Source organism: Podarcis erhardii (genome assembly GCF_964252035.2).
Source record: "Podarcis erhardii genome assembly, chromosome: 6".
Taxonomy (NCBI): Eukaryota; Metazoa; Chordata; class Lepidosauria; order Squamata; family Lacertidae; genus Podarcis; species Podarcis erhardii.
Genome location: NC_138510.1, coordinates 82,433,723 through 82,457,231, shown reverse-complemented (window position 1 = coordinate 82,457,231; position 23,509 = coordinate 82,433,723). Strand labels below are relative to the sequence as shown.

Here is a 23,509-nt window from a genome sequence, read left to right as displayed (position 1 = left end):
TATTCCAATATACCCCCAATAGTAGCCAAATTATAATAACAACAATTAATTCCCAAATTATACAATTATCAAAATGCCAATCAACTTCCAATTATACATTTTAGTTAAAGTGGCTCCCCGCATGGTGGATTGAGTTCATTTCCGATCTTATATCACTGTGTTCCATAATCTTCATATCAGTTACATTTCAGTTATAAGTCACACACACACATTCTCAATCATACTCACCAACTTTACAGCAGTAGCTGATCAGGCTATTGGCAAGAGGACGGGTGGCAGGCATTGTAGCGCTGAGAACCTGTAAAATCCCTTCTTTATATCAGACATTACATGGACCACTTATAAACATGGACCACTTACAAACGCCATCTCCAACTTCTCAAAAGATTCCATCAGCGGTGTCTCTGAAAAATCTTACACATCACTTGGGAAGACAGGTGAACTAATATCAGTGTACTGGATGAAGCAAAGATCACCAGTGTTGAAGCAATGATTCTTCAACACCAACTTCATTGGACTGGTTACAGATAGGTAGCCGTGTTGGTCTGCCATGGTCAAAACAAAATAAAAAAATTCCTTCCAGTAGCACCTTAAAGACCAACTGAGTTAGTTCTAGGTATGAGCTTTCGTGTGCATGCACACTTCTTCAGATACCATCTGAAGAATAAAATAAAAAAATTCCTTCCAGTAGCACCTTAAAGACCAACTGAGTTAGTTCTAGGTATGAGCTTTCGTGTGCATGCACACTTCTTCAGATACACTGAAACAGAAGTCACCGGACCTTTCTATATAGTGAGAAGGTGGGGAGGGGTATTACTCAGAAGGGTGGTGGGAATGGGTGATTGGCAGATAGCTGCGATGAGCCTGTTGACGACTCTTAACGACTGCAATAGGTCTAACAGGAAAAAGCAAGGGGTGAGAAGGTGAAAAATGGCTTTGTCATGTATAATGAGATAAGAATCCAATGTCTTTATTCAAACCAGGTCTCTCCATAGTTTTAAGTTTGGTGATAAGTTGCAATTCAGCAGCTTCTCTTTCCAGTCTATTTCTGAAATTCCTTTGTAATAGAACAGCTACTTTGAGATCTTGTATAGAATGTCCTGGGAGATTGAAGTGTTCTCCTACTGGTTTTTCTGTCTTGTGGTTCCTGATGTCGGATTTATGTCCATTTATTCTTTGGCGTAAGGTCTGGCCTGTTTGTCCAATATAGAGAGCTGAAGGACACTGTTGGCATTTTATGGCATACACAATGTTAGACGATGAGCAATTAAATAGTCCCGAGAACTAACTCAGTTGGTCTTTAAGGTGCTACTGGAAGGAATTTTTTTATTTTGTTTTGACCATGGCAGACCAACACGGCTACCTATCTGCATCTGAAGAATACTATCTGAAGAATACCATCTGAAGATACTATCTGAAGAAGTGTGCATGCACACGAAAGCTCATACCTAGAACTAACTCAGTTGGTCTTTAAGGTGCTACTGGAAGGAATTTTTTCATTGGACTGGTTATGTTGTGCAGATGCCTGATTATGGTCTTCCAAAGCAACTACTCTATTCCTAACTTAAAAATGGAAAGCGTAATGCTGGTGGTCAACAAAAGAGGTTTAAAGACTGTCTCAAGGCAAATCTTTAAAAAATGTAGTATAAACACTGACAACTGGGAAACACTGGCCTGCAAGCTGTCCAGTTGGAGAACATCCTTTACCAAAGGTGTCATGGACTTTGAAGACACTCAAACTCAGAACGCAAGGGAGAAATGTGCTAAGAGGAAGGCACGCTTGGCAAATCCACACCGTGATCAACTCCTGCCTGGGAACCAATGTCCCCATGGTGAAAGGACATGTGGGTCCAGAATTGGTCTCCATAGTCACTTACGGACTCATTGTTAAAACCGTGTTTATGGAAGACAATCTCATCGGCTACGAGTGATCGCCAAAGGAGAAGATATCAGACATTACAGCTCTGGTGATTCACTGCCATTTGTTCATCATCAAAGTTGTTCATCACATTCCAGAGTTCATCACACCCTTGTTAGTCAATCTTGTTCAACACCCGTCCTTCATTATCAACCTGTTTGTACGTCAAGTTTCATGAGCTCAGCACCTCTTCCTCACTTCGCTTGCCAACCTTATCAGTTCCACAAGTCTTAGCGAGACTCCATTTTAGAGTGGTGTTCTTCAGCCTAAAAACAGGCCTACACCCATTCCTCCATTAATACCATAAATTTCTAATGAATATGATTATTATACTCATTACATATTGCCAATTGAGTTTGCATTTAAGGCTGAATTGCTCACATCCGCTCTTTCCAAAGCAACCTGAGAACTGAAACACAGCTGTCCTTCAAAAATCGTACCTATCCGAATTTTGCAGTATAGCACTCCAACTGACTGCTGCTCACAACAACACAGATACTGGGTGTGGGTGTGGGTGTAATATGTGTAGATTAGTCAAAACAACATAAAAAATATGTGTAAAATTGCACTAAATTGATCAAGGGTTTTTCTTTTAAAACCACTAACTGCTGAAGAAATGCAGAGAACTGAACTTAAGATTACAAAAACTAGAAATGGAGACAACCAATATTGACAAGTCCTTCCATGCCTAGGAAGGGGACAGGATCACTGTGCCAGCCTGGAGCTGCTGCACCAATTGGGTCAATGGATTCCAGGGCCTTCTGCTGCTGGCTGCTGCTGTTGGGGATCCTGCCAGGGGCACTTTTGCTTGTCTGTAGATGTGTGTGTGGAGAAGTGCCAAACCAATAGAATGATGCTAGCATGGCTGGCAGGAGGCCACCTAGGCTGTGCAGGGGGACAGCTTTGCCCAATCACATCCCACCACCAGCCCAGCCTGATGCCAAGGTGTTCTGATGGGCCATTATATATATTGCTGATGAGCTGTGCTTGGCTTGGTGAGTCACACAGGTTGGGCAGATCTGGTTAATGAACTGAAATATTTCCAGTATGAACTGAAGGAAAACAAGCAGCTGCAAATCTAAGTAATCAGCAGAAGAACAGTTTGTCTCACCTGTAGTGCACATACTGTGCCTCTCTTTAAACTGTTAATGCACATGAAACAGTATTTGTGGTTTGATTGTTTTTAACATGTTTCAGTGCAACAAGCATTTAAACATATCTCTCATCTCTTAGGTCGTAGAACCATTTCAGTGGCTCGTTATGAGTACAATTCACAGGGTGCCACTGCAGAACTTAAAGCTACGAAGAAGCCAGAGCTGCAAAATGTTAGCTGTGAAAATGCCCACTGCACTTGGGACAAGGACCGGAACACACTTGCTGGACTTCAAGAATGTGACGAATACAATATAGTAGCATCTTTTAATGGATGTAATGATTTAACATTATCAGTTCATGTCCCCCCTGGTAAGATCAGATACTTCTCATTTATTTAAGCAAAATCTGCCTTATTGTTTTTCAGCCACTCTGATGAGCTGTCCTCCCCCCAGTGCTAAGTTATTGGGAGAATGTAACCTGGGGGTATGTCAGAGGGCTAGAGAGGGTGCAGGAAGTCAGTTTTAATTTTTTTGCTGTCAGCTAATATACTGGTTTACTGTTTTTTGATGGTTTCCAACCACTGTTAATTGCATAGTAACTCTGATGGCTTCTCTATGTTATTTAGAGTAAAAGAATGTGCAACTAATAATCGGAAATGCTGTTGTCATGCTCCACCAAAATCGAAAAGATTTTCTTTCAAATTACTGTGTTCAGATTTGTATTGGTTTTATACTGAAAACAGCAAGCAGTTGTGCCCCTTGAGTCATGAGCAATGGCAACAAAGTGAGAGGTGGAGGACTGTGGTGATTCTAGAATGATGCTGTAATGATTAGAATTAAGTGCTGGACATAATCCATAAGCACCACTAAATCCCATATATCAAAGAGGGAAATTTTAAACCTTTGAAATCTATTGGGAATTTAAAATGCTCAACTGTGGCTGAATTGTGCCCAGTGCTCTTGGTTCTAGTCTAGATGATTGATAATTCACTAGATTTCTCACAACAACCGGCTTTTAAAGCTAAGCAATGTTTTTATTTCTCCTTCCATCGTATCTCATAGTCATGTAACACATAAAAGTACGCTAATTCAAAATGAATAGATGAACACTGAAAACTGTGTTGGATACTCATTTGGGGTAAAATGATGCAACCCATTAAGCAATATATTATCCAGCATCCTTTGAAACTGAAAAAGAAATACTAAACAGAATGTCATTGTGATATTTTTCTCCTTTTTCTTTATTTGGAAGAAACCGATAAGTGGAAACTAGAAGAACCCAAAAAAAGTAACACCAGTGTGACTTTATCTTGGAACAATCGTGGATATGATAAGCATCGTTGCCATTTAAGATACTACTGTCACTGTCATCCTCATGGTAGGAGATTTTGGAAGTTTTGAATTTCTGTCTTTATTGGCTGCATAATTAAATGCACTTTATTGGGGACCTTTGCTTTTGTGTCCTATGTATGAACGTATTTAGAAATAAGTGTAGAGAGGTGGAAAGGCAAGCAAGTCTGGTAAAGGTATGAGTCAGTCTCTCTCTCTCTCTCTCTCTCTCTCTCTCTCTCACCTTAATACCTCCTGCAATAGGTAATATGAAATCCAGAAGGATCTTAATCTAAACAAGTGGCTGCAAGTCCCTAAAAAAAATCTCAAGTTGTTGATAGTTACTCCAGATTTAATTACTGTAGATAACAAGGGTGCAATATTTTGTGTGAAGCATTAGATATGGATGGTGCTAAAGAAGTGCTGGCTAGGGGAGACCTAAAACATATAGGTACAGTCAAATAGCAGTTCACTTGGAGGTGAGGTCAGGGGAAGGAAGAGGGATCTTGTCAAAGTGGTTCACCATAGCTCCAGTTCTTATCAGCAAGACAGTGGGGTAGCATGTTCTTGATTCTTTGTCAATCAAACTAACCTACATGACCCTCCCTATCTTCTTGGACTCAGCTCCCTCAAGCAGCATGGCCAATGGTAAGGAAATTCCCCATCCATGGCATAGATGTTTCCGGATGCCTGAAGTACGGAGCAATGATGTTTTGCAATTTCTTATAGGTAAGAATTTTCGGACCACTGAAGAGCAGAATGGTTGTATAGTGACAGGTTTATCACCCAACAAGAACTACAGTTGTTCATCAGAAATACAGTTTAATGGCGAAAATGTGAAAACTGGCAACAAACAGCTAACAACAGATTATGGAAGTGAGTATGACAACATGATGCTTAGTCACTTATGAACTTGCCTTCATCCCAGAAACTAAACTTTTACAACGATGAAGGGTATCGTTGTGCACATATAAATAAAAGCATACAAATAGGATTTAATGTATTACCGTGACAGATTATAATCTGGGCAGGAGTGCCTGATCCAAGTTTGGAGGCCCTTGGGTAAGATGTCCATTGTGGGCCCCTTCTCCAGCTGGGCCCACCTTCTTCTCCCCACTGTTTATTTTCTGGCCTTCCTGATCTGAGACAAAACTGCATGGTAGCCCAAAGGGAGCCACAAGCAGAGTGTCCTGCTCTTTCTCCTTACTCCTGTCACTACACATTCACTCAGAGGACAGGGGAACTGACAGTAGGGATGGACAGATCAATCATAAGTCCATCCTGTTTCATCCATCCATCCATCCCTAGCCCTGCCTACTGCTTTTTAAAGATTTTTATATCTTTAATTGCTTAGTTTTTGAACTGTTGTACTGTTAAAAACCATCCACCATTAAGAACTGTTCAACAGTAAAACTTTGACTTTCTCGGAAGGTAGTGGACAACCCTTCACTGGAGGTTTTTTTAAATATATATATACATTTTATTAATTTTCATCCAATTATTCATTTTATCCCACATACAACAAATTGTAACTGTTTTTGACTTCCTTCAGCGTCTCTGACAATCATCATGTTTATACCTTTAATACACATTCCCTTCTTTCGTATTGCCATTGTTACTCCTTACTACCATTATTTCTAATAGACAATACTTTTTTTTTTACAGTGCCTCTTTAAATCCCACTAGCGTTGTATTTACACCACATATATTTTTCAAATAATCCACAAATTTTCCCCAGTCCTCGATGAACTTTTGGTCTTTAGTATATCTAATTTTCCCAGTTAATTTATCCAGTTCCACATAGTCTATCAATTTTGATCTCCATTCTTCTATCATCGGTATCTCCTCTTGTTTCCACTTCTGGGCCAACAGGATTCTGGCTGCCGCTACAGCATATTGGAAAAGCTTACAGTCCTTTCTTCCTATGTCCTTTCCTACAATACCTAAAAGAAAAGCTTCGGGTTTTTTCACAAAAGTATATCTTAACATTTTTTTCAACTCATTATATCTCATTTCCCAAAAACTTTTCACTTTCTTGCATTCCCACCACTGATGAAAGAACTGGTTTCACCTCAGATCATATAAATCTTTCGCCCTTCACTGGAGGTTTTTAAGCACAGGTTGGATGGCCACGGGTCATCGATGCTTTGGGTGAGAATCCTGGTTGGACTAGATGACACCCAGGGTCCTTCCAGCTCTATGATTCTGTGATTCTATGAACTATCACTGGGTTCCTGAATAATTTTTAAAAGAATCCCCCCCCCCCCCGCTGAATTCCTACATCAGAGCCTGGGAAGCCTGAAGATATTTCATGGAATTCAAGTAATTCTACAATAGAAATCACGTGGAAGAAGCCACAATCTGAAGAAAACGGCCCTATCGATGGGTACATGGTCTGCCTCGGGGACCACTGCAGTGAAGAAGGTATGTATATTTTGCATCATTTTGCCAGAAAGCATATTAAGTCCATTTGTAGATATTAGGGGTGTGTGTGTGTGTGTGTGTGTGTGTGTGTGTGTGTGCAGAGATCTTCTGATCTGCTTTGTGGCCCCTGGATCAGGCAGACCCATTCTGTGATTCTCTGGGGGGTGACCCCCACCACTCTGTCCCACATCCAATCCTGTATCAAGGAGGTGGGGGGTTAATCTTAAATCCTAATTAAACAGATGGGATGGAGGGGAGAGCAGTGGGGTTAGATCTTGCAGGGTGCTGCTTGCTTGTGAGTTCCTTCCCTGCATTGAAGCCCTTAGCGAAGATAGCAGCACCCTGGGAATCATTTATGTTCTGAGAATGACATTTATTTTGAGTTGAGTGTTTTTAGATCATTTTTTAAAATTATGACTTTACTGGGGGAGTGCTTTGAAGACCCAACAGCCCTGACCCTTTTTTTCCTAAGTATTCCCCTAACACACAGGCTGCGGGAAAATTCCTCCATTGATTTATAGGGGTTCACCAGTGATCAGAGCCATTTTCTGATTGGGAGGTAAATACCGTATTTTTTGCTCTATAAGACTCACTTTTTCCCTTCTAAAAAGGGAAAATGTGTGTGCATCTTATGGAGAGAATGCAGACTGCGCAGCTATCCCAGAAGCCAGAACAGCAAGAGGGATTGCTGCTTTCACTGCACAGAGATCCCTCTTGCTGTTCTGGCTTCTGAGATTCAGATTTTTTTTTCTTGTTTTCCTCCTCCAAAAACTAGGTGTGTCTTGTGGTCTGGTGCATCTTATAGAGCAAAAAATACAGTAGAGCAGCTCATTTTTGAGAGAAATGGAAATCAAGGAGTGCTTGCGCCCATCTCTGCCTTTTTGGCTCTGAAGCAGTGTCTCTTCTCATATGTTCCTCCATGTGCCTTGAGGTCTATTCCAAAGAAGGCCTATTCAATATTCTTTTTATTTGTGCAAAGAAAAGCAGTCTGGGAATGTTGGGGTGGACTTTTGTGCACACTCCTCACCCCATTTCCAGTTTAACTTTCCACGTGTTCAAGCAAATGCCTGAACTGTAATGTTATGTATTGTTGAAAGCTGGCTATTGATGGTTTTATCTTGTTCCATTCCATGTAATTTCTAATCTATTAAATTTTTTTTTTTTTTAATTAAAAAATACAGATGTTTCAAAGAATACAAGTTATATATGGAATGACTTAAAGCCCTACAAAAATTATAGTGTCTATGTCTGGGCATACACCAAAACACAGAATAATGCAATACTGGAAGGGCAACGAAGTAGCACGACAATTCCCACTAAAGCAGCAAGTAAGTTGTGTTCTCAAATATTGTGCTAACGCTATGACTAAAAGTCCGCCCCCCCCATTTAAAAACTTGCTACATACAATCTGCTACTGTATGCATTGCAGACTACATATGGGCAGCTGCATCTAAATTTATCTATGTGGAAATCATGCATTTTCAACATTTAATGCATGAAATTTATAGGAATGATTGGAATAATTTCCTGTGAAATAAATTGTTATTTCCCCACCCCCTTGGTTATAACCAAGCATCATCTGACTTATCAGAATGGCTCAAAGTTATTGATGACCAGAGGTCTATAACATCTACCTACACGTTTGTTCTCCATTACGTTTGGTGGTTGTGATGGAACCAAAGGAGGTTGCGCTAAGTACTTGAGGTCAGACTATAGGAAAGCATTTATACTAATTTGTCTAAATGTTCTGTCATCAGCTATGTTGGAAGGAATACTTGTGCCATGTAAAGAGGGGTGTTTGGGGTGACTTTTGGAGGAATGTTGAAAATATGTTCATTAAAAGCAAAGGAGCAAGCAAAAACAAAAAGGCCTGTATGACTTGACAGGAAAAAGACTTTTTAAAAAATTTTCCTGGGTGGACTAGAGCAGTTTGTTGTCATGAGGCGATAATGAAATGCCTCTAAGAGTGCAAATATTCTGGTTGTAAAAATGGCCAGGCTAGTCCTTTGCTGACTAATGAAAGCTTTGGTCTTTAAGGTCTTTGGACTAATGAAAGCTTTGGTCTTTAAGGTCTTTGGACTAATGAAAGCTTTGGTCTTTAAGGTGCTACTGGAAGGAATTTTTTTATTTTGTTTTGATAATGAAAGCTTATTGCATACAATTTATATACTGCTTGATTGAAAGAAGAAGAAAACCCTCAAAAGCAGTTTGTACAAGAGACTGGAAAAAATTTAAAGACTATTTGAATAAATATTGTAATATTAAAGATATGTAACCACTGGAAAGAAACAATTAGGCCTAAGATTAAAATGAAATTAAATTTATAAATAAGAAAATGTATGATAAGGAAAGTTATGTAAGTTATGTAAATAAGAAAATGTACGATAAGGAAAGTTATGTAATATGATTAGGACTGTGATATGGTCTTTTGAAACACTGATATTGGAAACTGCTATATATAATTACTAAGAAATTCGGATGGAAGAGATTCGAAGAAGTCAAATTCTATGTTTATGAAGATGGATGGTACTTAATTTTAATTAATTAAGTGGTAATATGTTATATGTATCTTTTTCTTTTTTCTCTTTTTCTTTTCTTTTTTGTTTGTCTTTATTATTGTTAATCTTTTCTTTCTTTACTATGCTTATCTACTGAAAATAATAAATTTTATTTTTTTAAAAAGCAGTTTATACAAAAACTAAACAACAGAAACAGAAACTGCTGTTTAAAACATTCAAATAATAATTAAAATCAGGAATAAGTGAAAAACAGATCGAAACACATGTAAGCATTCTACATATCTGGGTAGGCTTGTCCGAACAAAAATGTTTTTATCAAGCATTGAGAAAAGTACGCCTGTCACTAGGCAGGGTGCTCCAAAATGTCGGTGCAGCCACACGAAAAGATTGATCAACTACAGATACAGAAAGAGTGTTATGTTGACTGTTGTTTTTAGTGTGTTACACTTCTGGGTTTTCTACTGTTTTACATTGTGCTTTGTCTGCTGTTTTACTGAACTTATGCAAGCCACTCTAGAAGCACAGCGTATTGAAGGGCAGCGTATAGATCTTTGAAACAAATGGATAAGTCATATCTGTGGCAAGAGGTGAGCTTTCCTGCCCTCTCGCTACTTCACTGGCTGCCACTTGTGGCAGGAAAACTCTGAGTGCAATGACTTCTTGGCTAGCGATTCAGAGCTTACAACATCTCTAGGGGAGTGAAGGAGAAGATCTTTTGTTATAGTGTCAATCCTCGAAATCTTTGATTTATTAAAAGCAGTTTGTCTCCAAAAGCCTATTGGACCAATAAATAGTTCACCTGCCAGTGGAAGGACAAGGAGGGAGCCATTCTGGCTTCTCCAGGGAGAGAGTTCTGGGAGCAGCCACCAATAAGGCCTTTGGTGCTTTGCCTGCTGATGGCATTTTGTTGAATCCCACTGTATAATTTGTTCTTTTAGTGTATTCTTCATTGCTTTGGACATCAAAAGCAGTATATACAGTGGCACCTCGGGTTACATACGCTTCAGGTTACATACGCTTCAGGTTACAGACTCCGCTAACCCAGAACAGTTTCAGGTTAAGAACGGACCTCCAGAACGAATTAAGTACTTAACCCGAGGTACCACTGTAAATGAATGGCATTATTATTATTATTATTATTATTATTATTATTATTATGCCTTAACTATTTGTCTTTCAAACAGAGCCAACAGGTGTGAGAAATCTCAAAGCGGACTTATCAAACGAAGCAAACAATGCTGTTAAGATCAAATGCTCAAAGCCAGAACAAATAAACGGCCCCAAAGAAGAATATATCTTGTACCTGGAGGATGAGAATAAAACGAAGAAAGATTGTTCTTTTGAAGTTAAAGACCTGGCTTATCTGACAACATACACGTTTAAGGTAAACTGCTTAATTCTGATGTTTACATTGAGATATAGGTAGATGCATTTAATTCATTACCTCCCTGGGTAATGGTGTTTTCCCTTGTGGAACACAGCAGCGTGGAAGCTGCAGACAAAACTAGAATTAGTAGGCTCTTCCTGCCACTGGCTTTGGCGCCACCTAGTGCTGGGCTCCCTGTCTTCTTCCCTACCAGTCCCAATAGGCAATAGCCATTTGTGTAAAAGTAGCTCTTTTGATTATTGCATCTTCAGTTTAGATGGGAAACCATTTAGGATATTTTTTGTCTTCGGTGATACATTTTTGACATATCAAAATAGTATCCGCTGTTCTTTCTGTTTATTAGGTTGGTTTTAGCAACGGGAATTATACCTCGGAAGCCTTGGCCTCTAATCCAGTAACAACCAGATGTAAGCTAAAGTTTCAACCACTCCTATCAATTTACTGATTAATTTACATGTTAAAACACAAGAGCAGGACTTGACATAAGGTTTAGAAAGCGAGTAATGGAACAAACTTTTGCTAGCATTTCTTAAACCTTTTCAACATAGCTTCTCTCTCCCTTTGTTCTTTCGAATTTTGCAGATAATTCTCAAGCCCTGATTATATTTTTGGCATTCCTCATTATTGTGACCTCTGTGGCTTTGCTCCTTGTTTTGTATAAAATCTACACTCTTAACAAAAAACGATCATCGTAAGTAACCCCTCTTCCTTTCTTCTCTTAAGTATATGAAATAAAATGAGAAGACTTATCGATATAATGTAGGATGGCATGAGATTTCTTTCTCCTTTATTTACCTACTGCATTGCTCCAAGGAGTTCAAGGAAGTGTATGTGGTTTAGCTCTTTCCCATCTTGCAACAACCCTACGAGAATCCTACTCCAACCATCTAACTCCTGCTTCACAGTGGCTTCCTTTGGCCATGGTCTGTTGGTTGCATATTTCTCCAGTGATATCTATAGGGAACCACATGTCAGGAAGTGTAAAGTAAGGTAGAGAAAAGTGAAGATTTATCATGGGATGGTTGGACAGGAAGCTACATCAAGCCACACAGGGCCTCCCATGGAAAGAAAATAAAGTCCCTACCAGAGAAGAATGGCAGATTAAATTGATGGATTATGCTGAAATGGCAAAAATGATCAGAAGAATCAGAAATCAGAAAGACCAACATTTTAATAAGGAATAGGGAAAATTTATAATTTATCTTAAAAACCACTGTAAACAGCTAAAATTGTTAGTAGTATTGGAATAACACTTGTAGTTTAATGGTGACTTTGGGACATAATGGAGATGTAAAAGTTTTGGATTATTATAAAAGATGCAGGAGGAAATGACTAACAGTAGGACCCACGAAGGGGAGGGGAGGGAGCCCAGGAGATTCTTTGGAATCTTGTCTTTATGTTGTATGTTGGATATCGGATTGTAAAAATTTAATTTGAAAAACCAAATAAATAAATGTATATTAAAAAAAGACACACATGCCCCCCAATCTGTGCAATCACTGCAGCTTACCAGAAAGGAGAGTGGTGGGGAGGTCAAATGCACTGCTGAAACCAGTTGGGCACCACCAGTGCGTCTGCAGGGACGACCTCCCTGCCACCTCACTCCTCTCCGTCTCTATAAACTACAGTGGCACTGCTAACCCTTTCGCCCTTCCTGCTGGCCACTCCTGATTCCTTCTCATGCTAAAGTACCCTCCATGGGTTATAGTCACATAAGAAAGAGTTATATTGTTATTCCTTGACCAGCACTGCTTTTATGACTTTTACTAATACTGGAGTGACATAGGACCAAACCAGACATGAGCCTGCGGATCTCACTCGTAAACTTTGCTGGATGTACCTTAGAATTTGGTTGCAGAATGCTTTGTCAACATGGAGCATTGCTCTTAAGCTTCATAACTGTTTATGTTTCTTACAGGGTTCCAGATACACCTATACTGCCTCTTATCATAGGTTGGTATTCTCCTGCTTTGGGCAAGTGCAAGCATTTAATTGATATTTTTGTCTAGCTCACCATAAAGCCTTTGTAGCAGTACTGAACCCTGAAGCAGGCTTCTTGGAGTCATAATGTAGAAACTTTCCTCATGGACCTTTGTAGGCATTATAACTATTGAGGTAACAGGATTTATTACCTTTCTGTTAACCCTTCAGTACACAGAGTATGTGGGATAACCAGCCTCATATAACCAACATGATTCAGTCTACTTAATGGATGAAGGGGTTAATGCCATAGAGTAAGCTGTCTTGCCTGGCTTAGCCTATGTCACTTCCCTTCACCTTGGGAGGAAGGTAAACAAGCCTATTGTTCACCTGAGAAGCTCAATATGTGAAAATGCAAAACCCTGTTCTCTAAACTGAGTTGCATCCAAACTTCCAACAGTAACATCAGGGAATTCTTGTGACCTGACAAATCTTCCAGACCTAACTCTGTAATGCTGTTAAATGTATATACTGTAAGGATAGGGAACCCATGGTCTCCAGATGTTTGATTCCAGTCCCCATCTGCCTCAGCCAGCATGGCCAATAGTCAGGAATTATGGGAGTTGTAATCCAACATATTTCTATGCCTGCTTTAAGAGAATGTAATACTCTTAAATAATGTGAATTATTTGGTAGTGCTTTGCCGAATGTCATTTCATTGCACTCAGGCTGTATAACTTGATTACAAACCTATAACAAAACTATAGGAACCTAAGCATGTGTTTAAATATGGATTGCCTTTGTGTGATATGTATTAAAAGAAACAAATGCCATGACATATATGTTTTTCTACGTGTTTTCAAGAAGATGAGAGACATCTGCTGAACATTGACCCAATTCCTGCAGAGTTGTTGTGGGAAACATATAAGAGGAAGATAGCAGATGAAGGAAGACTTTTCCTGGATGAATTTCAGGTTGGTGCCCCATTAAAAGACATTAGCCAAGTGTAAATCAGAAATATGAGTAATGCTGGTGGCTGGCTTGCTTTTGTTATGGGGTAAGAAGTTCCCAAGTTCCCTAAAGGGAAGGTTGGGGGTGGGGGAGACAGAGAGAGAGGTGCAGAGCACAGCTGCGTAGCCCAGAAGACTAGAATTGCGTTATAAGAGATGAGTCTTACTGAATCCTTTGGCAGTTAGTCCTCAGTAAGTGGGAGTTGGCTTGCAGCCCTGAATGTGGATCAACTGGATTAAGGAGTGCAGTTGAAATGAATTATGATGTGAATAGTTTTAAAGAGCTAAATATGCCTAACTGTGGTGGCAATGGTTTCGCATAATTCTTTATGCTGAGGTTGTTGTTGTCCTTTTGCAGAGCATTCCCAGAGTTTTCAGTAAATTCACGATAAAAGATGCACGCAAGTCTTACAACCAGAACAAAAACCGTTACATTGACATTCTCCCTTGTAAGTACATATTGCAAATTGGGTTCTTATCCTCCCTGCCCCAATTTATATCAAACTGAAGATAACCTTTGATAACGTCTTAACCTTTGTTTATGACTGTTTGTATGAAAAGATGACTACAACCGTGTGGAGCTTTCTTCAGTACTCGGGGACCCTGGATCTGACTACATAAATGCAAGCCATATTGACGTGAGTGACCACCGTTAGCAAAATTCCTAATGTCAGATTGAAAACGTTATTCGTAATTATTCCTAAGAATGTGCAGATATTAGTTTGCCTGGGCATAATAACAAATTACTTTATCTTGTAGGGCTTCACAGAACCAAGAAAATACATTGCTGCCCAAGGTTGGTATTACTTCTTCTTCTTAGTTATGCTGGCTACATGACCTGGAAGCTGCAAACTGGCTCCCTTGGCCAATAAAGCGAGATGAGCGCCGCAACCCCAGAGTCGGCCACCACTGGACCTAATGGTCAGGGCTCCCTTTACCTTTTACCTTTACCGCCCTATACCCGGAGGTCCCAGGGCGGTTCACAGAATAAAATCAAAATACCACAAAATACATATTCAAAATAAGAACAACAACCCAATAACCTCCCCCCAAAACACACATTTTCTTTTTCCTTCCCTTCCCACCTTAAATCATGCAGGAAAGTAGTCTCTCTCTCTTTCTCCATGCTCATACATATGAGGGGCTGCTGCCCCAGCTTGCGTTGCTAACCAGCCACACCTTCCACCCTTTCCAACCCTATCCCCATGCTTCCCATAGCCTCATAACTCCAACAACCTCCCTATATTCTAACATCTCCTTTATTCCTCCCATATCCACACAGCCCCTTCAATCCCCTATATTTTCACAGCTCCTTTAAGCTCCAGTCTCATCTGTCTGCCACCTCAACTTCACCTACCTGCCACCCCCTGCAAGTCTCCATCACCTCACAGCTTGCCCAGTGCTTCCCCATCTCCTCACAGCTCACCCCAATCCCAAGAGGACGCAGCTACTGCCAGTCACAGAGGAAGGAGGAATGAAGAGGAGACAGTCTCTTCTCTGACCTGCCCTGACAGAAAGAAGTGTGGATTGTGAAATGCACTCTTCCTTCTGCCGATAGCAGCAGTGAAGGGGAGAAAGAATTCCCCCTCCATGGTGGTAGCGACAGTGGAGAGTACTTGAAGGCCTGTGTCCCCAGCTGTGTCCTCCCCTTTCTCCCAGACTACCCACCCATTCATTCACCTGATCAGCTGGGCCGCTCACTTGCCCTGTTCCCAGACTTCCTTCACCCTATTGTGCATGGATTGGGCCTGACCTAGCCAAAGTTAATTGCTTTTAAGTTTCCTTGATTTCTGTGGGGCGTGCATTTAACTCTCTTTAAAAGTGCTTCTGGCTGGGTCATGCCCATGGCAATCACGCCAACTGCTTAAATATTTCTGCCCAGGTCCCAAGGAGGAGACAACGGATGATTTCTGGAGAATGATCTGGGAGCAGAAGGCAACCATCGTCGTCATGGTGACTCGCTGCGAGGAGGGAAACAGGGTGAGGGAAAGAGGCGCACTCTCCTGTTGTGGCTACTGTAAAAATATGCATGACTCTGCTTACTTTATTTTACACCAATCCGGTTAATTATGGGAAACCTCTTTGGCCACAAAATACCCAAGAGGATGTACAAAGGCTCTGTTGTGGCTCTGTGGTGGGTCATAACTTCTGCTAATGAATTTATGAGCCAACCCAAATTCTCCTGGGGAGACATTGGTAATCTGGATGCAGGAAATGGCTACTGACTTGATCAGCAGCACGCATTGTCTTGTCCAGGCTCCTCTGCCAGTGTATGGCTACTTCCATTTCTTACGGTTTGTCTTGGCCAAGTTTTCCCAAGAAGCGCGTGCTTACCATTTGCTGGAATGGGGGGTGGGTGGGGGAAAACTGTTTCTCCTCATACTGTGCACAGGGACTCCTGAGAAGCATCAGTCAGGCCATTGTGGAAAATGAGAAGATGGACCAGAAGAACATTTGGGCTGACCCAACAGTGCTCTCCTCTGTCTCTCTTTTAAAAAAAAGCAGCAACACAAAAAACAAAACCGTTTCTGCGAGGGTTGCATTCCAGATTAAAGCTCATGTTGACAGAGCATGCATAAGTCCACCCCACCCCATTATACCTCAGCGGCACCCTGTTCCACCTCATTCCTTCCTCTTCTGGGTCAAAAATGACCCATGGCTTCAACTGGAAATGCCTAAAATGGACACCGCCTGTACGTGTGGTGTAGTGGTTAAGAGCGGTAGTCCCTTAATCTGGGGAACCGGGTTCGCGTCTCCGCTCCTCCACATGCAGCTGCTGGGTGACCTTGGGCCAGTCACACTTTTCTGAAGTCTCTCAGCCTCACTCACCTCACAGAGTGTTTGTTGTGGAGGAGGAAGGGAAAGGAGAATGTTAGCCACTTTGAGACTCCTTAGGGTAGTGATAAAGTGGGATATGAAATCCAAACTCTTCGGAGACTTCCGGGTTAGCGCGATCGGTTAATGGCGGATTCCCTCCGAGCTCCGGAGGGAATCGGCTCTGCTGAAGACGGGTCCTACCGCGCCGGCGACGTGGGGACCCTTAGAAACCGCAGGCGCGGAAGCCTGCAGACTTGGTGACTCGGTGGGCACCTTAAGCGCCCTCCCCGACCCATGAAGAGCCTTTTTAAAGGCTACAGAGAGGGTACGGAGAGCGGCGTGGTGCTAGGAGTAGACCGCTACTTCAGTGGAGCGAAGCCACGAGCCATGGCCGGAGAGCGCTGACTTTTTTCCCAAAATTTGGACTGGAAAACAAACAACCCGTGAGTAGAATGGAATTTGGACTTTAAAATTTTTACCTTCGAATTCGGCACGACCGGGGGATGTGCTAAAGGGAAGTCCGCACCCCCCCCCCACCTACAAATTATCTAAAGCAAGAGAGAAAGGGAGGAATTTTGGAACTTTTTGTGTAAACCCCCCCCGAACCCGGGAGCGTCCTGTGCGTGTGCCGGAGGAAAAAGAATAAGGAGTTTGACAGCTGTCAAAGGAGCTGTCAAACGGGCGGTTAAAGTCAAGAACTTTGCTATTTAATAACTATCTGAACTAAAGGTGATACATTTGAATTGAGGTGGTGGGAAACAAAGTAGTAATAAACAACAAAGTAACGGATTGTTGGAAAAGGACTATTAAGCAATTGGAATCCCCCTAGGGGGAACTAGAGACATTACAATGGCTGCAGAGGGAAAATTACTGGCAGAGATAGAAAAAATGTTTTTTCTCGTGGCAATCTTGCAAGAGCAGAGTACGGCTATGAACAAAGAACTTATGACCTTGAATTCTAAAACAAACAACTCTGCTGAATGCATAAAGGATTCGACTGATAAAAAATCTGCAGCTGAACCAGAAGAGATATTTTTGGAATTGACGGAGAGGAAAGAAGGAGTGGAAATAGTACAGGTGGAAAATACCAACCAGAAGCCTACATCGTTAGAAAATAAAGAAGAAGATCTTCGGATTACAAATCTGCGAAAGACGAGAAAGATGAAGAAGGAAGTCCCTGGAGTACTTGGAATACTGGAATTTAAAAGAATAAAGAAACATGATCGGGACTTCCTTTTTGAGTATGGGAGAGCAGCTGACTTTTTGCATCAATTGCTTTTAAACATTTTGGATGGAAGAAAATTTGATGTGACTGTGACAGAACTCCTTCGAGACCTGAGGACCAACAAAAAGGATTACCAACAAAATTGGCAGAGAGAGACTGACAGAGAATTGAAGGCCTCGGATGTGAGGAATCCGGGCTAGGAACTGTTTTTGTGGACATTTGCTTGGGAAGGGATGGAAACCGGGGTAGGGAGGGAGGGGAGAATAGAATTTCAAAATTTTATGATTTTTGTATTTGGCCATTGTGACCTATAATTAATATAATAAAGGGAGAAATTCATGGAAGGGAAGTTAGGTCGACCTTAGAAAAAGGATTTAATGTTTATAAGAGAATTGGATAAGTTAAATGTGGACAAGTAAAAAGAGCTAAGTTTAAAAATAATAACAACATGTTTAAGATGATAGACAAGAACTTGCTGAACTAATTATCGGAATTGGGATGTATGAAGAGGGGGTGGGGGGAAGTCAGGGAAAGAGGGTAAAGAAAGTAAGGGTATGAAATTGTATATGTGTTGTCCTTGTCTTTTTGTGTGTGTGTGTCTTTATAAAATGTAAGAACCCAATAAAAATTTTATTAAAAAAAGAAAAGAAATCCAAACTCTTCTACTCTTCTACGTAATTTTGTTTGTATGCTGTCTTTTCAAATGATGCTCAAGGTGGCTTATAACATGAAAGCCATACCTAACTACGGCGTACCAAAAGTTGTCGTAAACAATAAATAAAACCATTTTTTTAAAAAAATATATAAAACCAAACCGAACAATTTCCAAAAGATCTAAAATAAAAATACAAAAAACCAACAGCAACAACACCCCAGCCCAAAAGTCTGCCCAGCAAATCTCAGTTTTTGTAGCTGGAGTCAGTCAGGGCCCTGCCCTCCAAGGTGAGGGGGAAAAATTCCTTCAGGGCTGGGAGCAGGTCTTCCAGGACTCGCAGCCAAGATTATATCTGCCTATAAAATTGTTTACATTTGTATCTCACCTTATATCCAAGGAGCTCAGTAACATTCATGGTTCTCCCCTTCCTCATTTTTTTCTCCTAACAACCCTGTGAGGTTGGCCTGGGCCGAGAGTTGATTCCTGAAGTAACCCAGTGAGGTAACCCAGGATTTGAACCCTGGTCTCCCAGGCCCTAATTTGGCACTCTTAACTACTATACCACACATTGGAGCCATTCCTACTCAGTCTTACAGAAGAAAGGGTTGAATTGCAGTACCAGCTGGTTTATTTTATGCCATTTTTAGTTTGATAATTTGAGTTTTAACGGCTGGATCTCGGTTACTTTTATGTCTGCTTTTTTATTTGTAAGCCATTTCGAGCAACTCCAATGTGGAGGAGAAAATCAGTGTATACAATTTTTTAAAAGTAAACGAATAAATGCAAACCTATGTTAGAGCTGGTTACAGTTGATGGTCCTTGCGTTTCTACAGGTCAAATGTGCCAAATACTGGCCATCCATAGAAGAGGAGACCGCATCTTACGGAGACATCGTTGTGAAGATAAACGAATGTAAAGTGTGCCCCGACTACAACATTCAGAAGCTGCACATCACAAATGTAAGGACAGCAACACTTGCAGAGCTTTGCATAATTTTGCCTTTGCAATCATACTTGCAAAAGCTGTGTAAAAGAGGTAAATAAGTAAAGCAAATAGTGGTTTTCCAAGGACCACCAAGCACGTAGCGCACAGCAACAGGAGAAGGGAAGCGGTGAGGCAGCAGGGAGGTTGGCATGGTGCGAACATGCCACCTGGAGGAACAGACTGGCTCTGCTGGTGCATTTGTACCATGCCAACCTCACCACCACCTTGCCCTCCCCTTCCTAGTGGGACCCTAGTGGTCCCAGGCCCTAAGGAAGTTAGATTAGCTTCAACCAAAGCCAGGGCCTTCTCAACACTGGCTCCGGCCTGGTGGAACGCTCTGCCTCATGAGACCAGGGCCCTGCAGGATCTGATTTCTTTTCGCAGGGCCTGTAAGACAGAGTTGTTCCACCTAGTCTTTGGCTTGGAGCCAATTTAATTCCCTCCCCCTCTTTCTTTTTCCTTTCTCCTCCTGTGATGAGGCTGCATTTTAATGTTTCGATATTTTAATGTTGTATTTTAATCTTGTTTTTAAGTTGTATTCATTCAACTTGTTTTTATTATTGCTTATTAGCCGACCTGAGCCCGGCCTTGGCTGGGGAGGGCGGGGTATAAATAAAAATTATTATTATTATTATTCCGATAACCCACAGTGATGCCGTTGACAAGAGGTAAGGCAAGTACAGCAAACCATGACGGGTGGAATGTGCCTCACTTCCCGCTCTCTTAAGCACTACACTTCGCCTGCTCTTCTACTAAGCAGATATTTGGTTTGGAGGACCATGGCTTGTGGTGCTGTACAGTGGTGCCCCGCAAGACGAACGCCTCGCAAGACGGAAAACCCGCTAGATGAAAGGGTTTTCCGTTTTGGAGGCGCTTCGCAAGACGAATTTCCCTATGGGCTTGCTTCGCAAGACGACAGCCCATAGGGAAATCTCCGGGACAGTGGGGAAGCGCAGCTCGTCTTCCCCGCTGTCCTCGGACCTCCTCCGAAGCCTGGCGGCGGGGCGGGGACACCTCCTCCCGCCGCCGGGCTTCGGAAGGATGTCCCGAAGCCGAGCGGCGAGGCGGGAAAGTCTCCCCCCGCCGCCCGGCATCGGAACGATGTCCCGAAGCCGGGCGGCGGGGCGGGAAAGTCTCCCCCCGCCGCCGGGCTTCGGAAGGATGTCCCGAAGCCGGGCGGCGGGGCGGGAAAGTCTCCCCCCGCCGCCCGGCATCGGAACGATGTCCCGAAGCCGGGCGGCGGGGCGGGAAAGTCTCCCCCCGCCGCCCGGCATCGGAACGATGTCCCGAAGCCGGGCGGGAAAGTCTCCCCCCGCCGCCCGGCATCGGAACGATGTCCCGAAGCCGGGCGGCGGGGCGGGAAAGTCTCCCCCCGCCGCCTGGCTTCGGGGCATCGTCCCGATGCCGGGCGGCGGGGCAGGAACGCCTCCCCCCGCCGCCCGGCTTCGGGGCATCGTCCCGATGCCGGGCGGCGGGGCAGGAACGCCTCCCCCCGCCGCCCGGCTTCGGGGGATCGTCCCGATGCCGGGCGGCGGGGCGAGAAAGCCTCCCCCCGCCGCCTGGCATCGGAACGATGTCCCGAAGCCGGGCGGCGGGGCCGCGAAGCCTGGGCGCGCTGGCAACTCTCCGCAAGGAGCGCTCCCGCTGCTTGCGGAGAGGTCCGCGAAGCCTGTCCTGGACCTCTTCTGAAGGCAGGCGGGGGGCAAAAGTCTTTGTCCCCCCTGCTTGCCTTCCCAGGGGCTTTTAAATCGCCCGGACAGAAGAGGTCGGGGAAGGCGGTTTCCATAGGAACGCATTAATTGATTTTCAATGCATTCCTATGGAAAACCGTGCATCGCAAGACGAAAAACTCGCAAGACGAAGAGACTTGCGGAACGAATTAATTTCGTCTTGCGAGGCACCACTGTATAAATATGCCCTGGAGGAATCCTCTTGTGAGGCTTAACATGCTTAACGTGAGGCTTAACATGAACATGCGTTGTTCAGACAGACCAGTGTAGAAGGCTGTCAGGGAACTGCCATCGGAGGAACAGGTGGTGGAAAGGCTCCAGGAGAATAAGAGAGATTCTGCAGCAGAAGAAGGAACCAGTAAGGGGAGAGCAGGAGCTCCGGAGGAAGGGGAGTCGGAGGGGAGGCTCTGGGATACTTCCAGTGAGAATAGTGAAGAGGTAACAAGACCCCTCTTAGGAACTCCCACCCTTCGCCGGAAACTGTCACGCAGAGAGTCCCGGAGGCGCATGTCCGTCAAACAGCTTTTATGCTGGCGTAAGTTCCGTAGATGCCCACTGTCAGATTCTACCAGCGACTGACGGAGTCATGCTTTGGGGGCTCTGTTAGTGACTCGGTTTGGTTGACCAGCCAAACATCAGAGGGATCAAGCTTTTACGCACAAGCAGCTCATTATCCCATCACAGAGGCCATCCATGTTCTCCCTCCATTTCTGGCTAAGGCCAAGGAAGCCGGAGAGCTTTGTTCACCACTTGGAAGGTGGGCAGTCCCAGTCTTTCTTTGCTCTTTATATTTGCAATTGAAACGACAGTGGCAAATGTTTACATGCACTCCTTTTCATCCAGAGAAGGGAAAAGACCACAGGAAGAGATGTGACCCACATCCAGTTCACCAGCTGGCCAGACCATGGAGTCCCTGATAATCCCCATCTCCTTCTCAAGCTCCGACGCAGAGTTAATGCTTTCAGCAACTTTTTTAGTGGCCCAGTTGTGGTCCATTGCAGGTAAGAATTAGCTCATCCTCTCTGGTTAACTGAGGCTGGGTCTATAGGTGCAGTAGAATGAAGTGGTAGAATTCTAGACTGTGCTACCTGTATTCAGATGATGACGACGACGACAACAACAACAACCTTATTTATACCCCACCCATCTGGCTGGGTTTCCCCAGCCACTCTGGGGGCTCCCAACAGAATATTAAAAACACGATAAAACATCAAACATTAAAAACTTCCCTAAACAGGGCTGCCTTCAGATGTCTTCTAAAAGTCAGATAGTTGTTTATTTCCTTGACATCTGATGGGAGGGTGTTCCACAGGGCAGGCGCCACTACTGAGAAGGCCCTCTGCCTGGTTCCCTGCCACCTCACTTCTCGCAGTGAGGGAACCACCAGAAGGCCCTTGGCGCTGGACCTCAGTGTCTGGCCTGGGACACTTTGGGATAATATTTCGGAATGCTCCTCATACTCCCTGTATGTAAAGCAGAAACATACACATCAGAGAGAAGGATGCTTTAACACATTCTCCCTGGTATGCTAGTTAACTGTATGCAGGGAACTTTTTTCATATACATAGGAGAGTATTCAAAAATGTGATTCTTACTCTGAAACGATGCAAGTCACTTCTGGAATTTTACAGCCTCATTTCCATGTAGTTCTCTTCGCTATCTGAAGTTACAAAGAAAACTGGATCAGAGAACGTTATCATGTGTGTACACTTCTGCGAGTACTGCTATCTAAAGAAACGCATACACACAGAGACACAGATTTTGCCCTGCCCCTCACAATTCTTACTGCTGTTAACTGTACCTATAGGAATGCACATCTGATCTTGGTCAGTGTTTGCTTATTTTCCTCAAATAGCTTTAAATAGCGAACGTATTTTCCTTAAGTCGCATATCTTACAGCAAAATCCAACACAAGTATGCTGGGAAGAAAGCCCCATTTATGTTCAGTGGCCCTAAGTGTGTGTACAGGATTGCAGTCACAGTTATTCGCAATGGATTGTTTTCTCTCCTCCTTGTCAGTGCTGGTGTTGGGCGCACTGGAACCTATATTGCAATTGATGCGATGCTGGAGGGGCTAGAGGCTGAAGGAAGAATGGATGTCTATGGCTACATTGTCAAGTTGCGGCGGCAGAGGTGTCTTATGGTGCAGGTGGAGGTATGCTGTCAGAGCTTTGTTTGTTGACCAAATATACATATATATATGACTCATTATGGTAACCTTGGAATAACCAAAACAAAGGATCCACTGTTTCTTGTATGTGATTACTGGAGCCTGTTGATGATCCATCCGGTAGGAAGATTGATTCACTCAGAAAATATTTTGGTAGGGTAAAAAAAGGGGGGGGCTATGGATTCACACTGGGACAGGTGCTGGCATCTCCTTCCCCATATATTGTGGGCCTCTTTTTTATAAAGTTATTTTCTTAAAGCTTGAAAAACAAAGGAAAAGCAATATACAGAAATGAACATCAATTGTCAAGCATTTTTAACATAAAAA

The 23,509-nt window shown here is 42.9% G+C and overlaps 1 protein-coding gene across 1 annotated transcript in view; it reads left to right on the top strand.

Moving 5' to 3' along the window:
- The window catches only part of PTPRC (protein tyrosine phosphatase receptor type C), a 91,858-nt gene that overhangs the window by 54,884 nt on the left and 13,465 nt on the right, over window positions 1–23,509 (top strand). The window contains 17 exon segments of the mRNA XM_081866238.1: window positions 3,152–3,382; window positions 4,265–4,390; window positions 5,071–5,217; window positions 6,628–6,765; window positions 7,947–8,093; window positions 10,469–10,668; window positions 11,015–11,078; window positions 11,254–11,362; window positions 13,413–13,443; window positions 13,446–13,565; window positions 13,960–14,050; window positions 14,163–14,239; window positions 14,361–14,397; window positions 15,484–15,581; window positions 19,132–19,257; window positions 21,856–22,013; window positions 23,032–23,167. Of these exon segments, the coding sequence (XP_081722364.1) occupies window positions 3,152–3,382; window positions 4,265–4,390; window positions 5,071–5,217; window positions 6,628–6,765; window positions 7,947–8,093; window positions 10,469–10,668; window positions 11,015–11,078; window positions 11,254–11,362; window positions 13,413–13,443; window positions 13,446–13,565; window positions 13,960–14,050; window positions 14,163–14,239; window positions 14,361–14,397; window positions 15,484–15,581; window positions 19,132–19,257; window positions 21,856–22,013; window positions 23,032–23,167 (2,036 nt within the window).